The 6,000-nt window shown below is 37.0% G+C and overlaps 1 protein-coding gene across 2 annotated transcripts in view; it reads right to left on the bottom strand.

The window, feature by feature from the left end:
* Positions 1-6,000, bottom strand: part of DCAF1 (DDB1 and CUL4 associated factor 1) — a 73,632-nt gene that overhangs the window by 54,449 nt on the left and 13,183 nt on the right. For both annotated transcript variants that reach the window (XM_034997304.1, XM_034997305.1), the window contains exons 3-5: positions 5,017-5,093; positions 2,769-2,842; positions 541-654 (exon numbers count right to left, since the gene is read on the bottom strand). In XM_034997304.1, the coding sequence (XP_034853195.1) occupies positions 541-654; positions 2,769-2,842; positions 5,017-5,093 (265 nt within the window). The remainder of the gene's footprint in view (positions 1-540; positions 655-2,768; positions 2,843-5,016; positions 5,094-6,000) is intronic.

Raw genomic sequence — 6,000 nt, 5'->3', positions numbered from 1 at the left:
AAAAAAAAAAAAAGAAGAAGAAGAAGAAGGTAGTGGGAGGGGAAGAATGAAGCGGGGGAAATCGGAGGGGTAGACGAACCATGAGAGACGATGGACTCTGAAAAACAAACAGGGTTCTAGAGGGGAGGGGGGTGGGAGGATGGGTTGGCCTGGTGGTGGGTATTGAGGAGGGCACATTCTGCATGGAGCACTGGGTGTTGTGCACAAACAATGAATCATGGAACACTTCATCTAAAACTAATGATGTAATGTATGGGGATTAACATAAGAATAAAAAAAATTAAAAAAAAAAAGAATAAGAGTTTGAATAAGATCATAAAACCATTCTAAAAACATATGCTCTTAAGATTTTAAGAAATACTATAGCACCTAAGCAGCACGAAAAATTATCCTTAAATTTTTCTTATTGCTTATCTTGATTTCTTAGATTTTTACAACATACTACTATTGTCATAAAAATCTATATTTTAGCAAAGACAAATCAAACAGATCAACATTCAATTTAAAAATAAAATGATGACTTTTCTTTTTAGTAAATACCTTTTCTTGAAAGACAACAGCAGTTTCCAGCCCTGGCATGATGTCCAGTAGGAGTCTGCAAGCTGCAGTGTTTAAAGGGGGCTCTCGGCTTGTCATCACATATGCGTTCACCAGCTATAAAAAACGGAGGAATACTTTTCATCTGAAATTCAACACAGTCAAATTAATGAAGTCTAATACACCCTTAATATATTCCCATCACTCGCCTCAGGGGTATTAAGAACTAACGATTACTAATTAAACCTTTATAAACAGGATCCTGCTGAGCCATGATGGAATATATTATTTCTTCTGTAGCTTTAAAATCAAATCCTCCCCCCCCCCCAAAAAACAACAAATCAGCAACTACAGAATTAAAGCTTAAAGAGTATCAAGAAGAAATCACTCCCTATTTTTTTTTTTACCCCTATTCTTACATACACTTTTTTAGAAAGATAAAGCAGGACAAGATAACCCCTCCCCATTCTTGACAATGGTTAATGAAAAACTTGAATTTGTAATTATACTATAAATATATTTAATATTATACATAAATTATAAGTATATGTAAACGTATTAATAAAACTTTCATTTTAGCGCTCAAATACTACTGAATCTCCACTACTAACTGACACTGTGTTCTGTGCTGGGTATATATCAGTGAATAAGGCACAGTCCCACCATCAAAGGGTTCATAATCCAACAGAGGTGACAGCTGGAAAAACAAATATCATTGAGTACAGGATGCTATAGAAGCCTGTAAGAGGCCACACAAACTCCTGCAGAAGAATCAGAGAAGACTTTAGAGGGGAAGGGATTCTAAGCCAGAATGTAAAGGACAAGTAGGAGTAGCTAAGGAGGAGTAGGGAGGAGAGAAGAGCCAAAGGGCAAGAACTTAAAATTGAGAGGACAAAGGCCAGAGAGAGATACTGGGTTTGTATTTCAAACTGAGGAATTTAAAATTTATCTTGAGAGCAACAGGAAACCACTAATGGACTGTAAGCAAAAGGGTGCCATCACTTTTTGCATTTTAGAAATATTTCTGGGCTGTAAAGTGAATAGGTTGAAGGAGAACAAGACAAGATGATAAATCAGTTAAGAGGGATAGCCAGGAGAGAGATGGTAGTGGCTAAACTAAGGTCTGGCAACAAGGGCAGAAAGAAGTGGAGGGATTTGTGAAGGTTAATGGAATGGGAATGATAAGACCTGTAAGTTCACTGCATAAGAGAGCTTGGAAAAATAAAGGATAACTTCTAGCTGGCTAGAAAAGGACATCATTACTGAGCTAGAGAACAAGAGAAACAGAGTATAGAGCAAACCATTAGACATGTGGAACTCAAGGTGCCTATGGAGGATATCCAGGTGAAAATATCTAGAAGGCAGCTGGAAATGATCTGAGGTACAGAAAGGATACTAGTGACTGAGAAATAAATTTGGGAGTTAATACAATACACACAATAATAATAGCTAATACTTAGCCCTCATGTACCAGGTTCTGTGCTAAGCACTTTTCATGATTAATTTCAGTCAAAGATTACAAAAACATTTTTAAACGTAAGAACTATCATCCCTATCTTATAGATTAAGAAAATAAAGCTTGGAGAAAATGAAGGTTGTTAGAGGCTTAAGTTGCCTCAAGATCAAACCATCAGTGAACAGTGAAGCTGCATTTAAACCCCAAACATGGACCCCAAAACCCATGCTTCCAAGCATCATGCACTCCGGCCTCCAAAAAACAAACCTAACAGCTACAACTTACTGAACGATTACTATGTCTCAGGAGCTGTGAACACTAGATGTATTTTCCCTGCTCATTTACTTCTCAACAGCCCAGAGTTAGGGAAGGTATCTTTCTCTCCCTCCACATGCCCAACGCACACACCACAGTGTCGGTGCAGAATCATGCCTCATGTATCACTCTTAGTTTTCTATTCAGAAACCCAAGAAAATGTCTATATTCCCAAGCTTAAAATCATCTTGCCAAAGGGATGAGCACAGATGCCTTGTGAGTCCTTACCAGTATTCAACTCAACGAAGTATACACCGAAAAGAAAACACCTTGGCTACAACCAGGACTTTAGTAAGAAAGAAATCCAGGATGCTTATCTCGTTAAACCAATACCAAAAAAAAAAATCTACCCACTCTATTCCCAATTCTGTCAAGACCTCAGGAGAAAGGTCTTTACAAACAATAAAGGTATAGCATCTGCTAATGATAATCTCTGGAGAAAAGTAGGAAGCAAACCTACTGCATTCATGAAATCATCATTCTTGAAGAGTATTCTCAGCAAGTGGCCCAGCATACACTCTGGATCAGCTCGACCTACCAAAAAGAAGAGGGGAGGAACAAATAAGGAATAAGTAAGTCATCCCAGTCAAGCAAGTAAAACCTCTGGAAAGGCACCTGGGTTGTTACAATAACTATTAAAATGCTGCAAAAATAAAAGGAAACAAAAGATTCTTTTGATGAATTAGATTTCATAAGAAACATGCTCTAAAATTAAAAGTGACAATATAAAAACTTGAGACACTGCTCTCTAACTTTCCCATCTCCCAGCAAACTGCCTACACAGCAATGCTAAATTACATGAAATGTGCATTAGACCCACACCAGCATTGCAGTACACAAGGTCTAAAAAAGAAGCATAAAGGAGACTTAAGAGAAAGAAAAATCCTGATTTCCCAGCCAGATTAATGTAGGAAGCAAAACTTCTTTTGATGGGTGGACTGGAGGAGGTAAGACTCCAAGTCCAAACTCCCTTTCAACTATAATGCCAACAATACCAGAGATGCAGCCTCAAGCCTGTAATGATAGCCGAGGTTGTGGAGGCAGGGCTCAGGAGGGGAATCCCACTAAGCAATCGCTAACTCTAAAGATATGGTAACTTACCTTGGCCATCTTAACTTTCCAGGCCAGGAACCTAGGATCTACTCAATACACAGCCTAAAGGTAAAAGAATTAATGACTGGGAAAATTATTGGTTTTTAAAGCAGATACCATCTATTTTAATTTTCCTTTAAGATCATTAGAGTGGCAAATTTAGTCAAAGGATACAATTCAGGATGAAGAAAAGAGTGAGCTACTGATTCAAAGTTTCTACCAAGCTGTAATTAGTATTCCAAAGTAAATCACAAAAGGAAAAGTTACAGAATGGTATCATAAAAACTAGCTGAGGACCTCGGATTACCTAACTTTGTTTATAAAAGATGAAAACTGACACCTTCTTTTTATTAACAGAAATTATGCCTAATGACAAATATTGCTTAACGTAAGAGGTAGGGAGGAAAAAACAGTCTTTAAATTTTCTACTGAAAAAAAGCGTATCATTCTGTCTCTCCCTTCTTCTTCATTACCATTTCATCCCTTCCAAGGCCTTTCCAAGGTCACTAAACATGATCATCTCTCTTTTAATTCTTTTCATAACCCCATACATTAATTTAATTTCTTATTTCACATTCACATTCGTACTTCTTCATGCTCTGACTGCTTTACTGAAGAATTAAATAGGTGAATAATACTCTAAAGTCACAAGTAGGGATGCTAGGACAAAGCAACAGGTATCACATAAATAACTGGACACTCAATCTGAAATGCCTAGCTTACTTATATTTGGGAACAAAAAAAGTCTAAGAGATAGAAATTAACCCTGTACTGATCAGGTAGGTATACAACGTTCTTATTTTTATAAGTCCCACTCATTCTCACATCTCTCCACATACAATATCTATCTCTTTTTTCCACAAAGGACTGCTTTTGACCTTACACAGAGAAAGTTTATATGCAGCATGGGCCCATATATGATTTAAGCTTTGCCAACTGGTACTCCACCTTAGAGAAAACATAAAATGGCAAAGTCTCGAGTCTCATATAGCTCTGTATCATACCAAATTCCATGCCAAAGCAGACTGGATTGTCATGGTTCTAATTAGCCCAAAATAAAGCCAAATTAACATGAAATGGCATACTTTAGCTGCTGAAATACTAAAGCAGACATTAAGAAACCTGTTTATTATTCAAGGTTCCAAGTATCAATTTCGTAACTGAAAACAAGGCACTGAATGCATTTTCAACTACATTTCCTCATTAGTAAAAGGATAATTATCCCTTTTTCTCCTTCAAAGAATCCAAGTTCATAACTGTTTCAAACTGTTGATTGAAAGATGAGGCACAAAGGATAATCTCTTTGGGGTTAAAAGTCAGAAAGGGAGAACATTTTTCCCTTTTTAAGTAACATACCAATGGTGTCAGTAAAGTATACCTACATAATTTAGTTCCTTGAAGTTAGTTATCTTCTATTTGATATGTAAACATTACAAATATTTCAATTTTTTCAGGAATTTATTTTTCCTCACTACTCCCACCTTGAGCAATATTTTAACAATTAGATGATCTTACAACCTAGCAGGAAAGATGCTATTTCAATTGTAAATTTTCCTATTAAGCTATTTCCTTTTGTTAGAAAATCAGAGTCAGGCTTAAGAGAACACAGGTCTCACCAGGATGTCGGTCATCAAATGGGTCTGGATCTCCCTTACGATATTCTTCAGTTTCTTTTTCAATCAATTCAGACATCCTAGCACAAAGGGAAGACAGGGTCAACTCTAGACAAGCATACTAAAAAATGTACCACCACCTACAATAGTCAATTCAACAATCAAGGTGTAAAATAGAAGCAAAAAGTGAGAAAAAAGATATTTCCCGATGAACACAGAGATCTAAACCACCATCTCATAAAACAATTTCCACTCCCAAACACATTCTTCTCTCCACTTTCTGGTCCAAAAAATAGCACTACCATCCCCTCAAGAGCCTAGGAGTCATCGTTAAAACCTTTTCTCCTCATCCCCCACAACAATAATTCTTGTCAGCTCTACCTAACAAAATATTTCCTGACTTCAATCATTTCTTTCAATCTTGACCATTCCTATCCTTGCCCAGAACACCATCAAATGCCTGAACTACTTGCAATAGCCTTTTCCCCAACTTCTTGCTTCAGTGCTTGACACAAAATTCATTCTCCAACTTCCAATGATTTACCACAATAACTTCAATTATACCCAAATACTATCATGGCTTACACCAACCCAGCTTCTGTCTGCATCTCTGACTTCTATTCTCCATTCTCCCTTCATTAAGCTTCAGTCATATGGCTTTCTTTGCTCTCCAAAGAGCCCAAGTTCATAATTGTTTCAGGACCTAAGTGCTATTACTTCAGCCTGTAATATTCGTCCTCCCACCTAAGCTCCCACCCCTACCCCAAGCTACCAATTATCTGCTTTCTCTCACCAAAGATTAGTTTTGCTTATTCTAGAATGTCATACAAATGGAATCATATACACTCTTTTCATAACTGGCTTCTTTAGTTCAGCATATTTTGAGTGATCCACGTTGTTTGTTGCGTGTATCAAGTCTTTTTTTATTGATGCTTTTTGAAACAAGAAAAATCACATTTTGAATACCCTAAGCAAGAATGACATTTT

Source organism: Mirounga leonina, unplaced genomic scaffold (genome assembly GCF_011800145.1).
Source record: "Mirounga leonina isolate KUSES-001 unplaced genomic scaffold, KU_Mleo_1.0 Mir_94, whole genome shotgun sequence".
In the NCBI taxonomy this organism is placed as follows: Eukaryota; Metazoa; Chordata; class Mammalia; order Carnivora; family Phocidae; genus Mirounga; species Mirounga leonina.
This window is presented reverse-complemented; position numbering and strand designations above follow the sequence as displayed.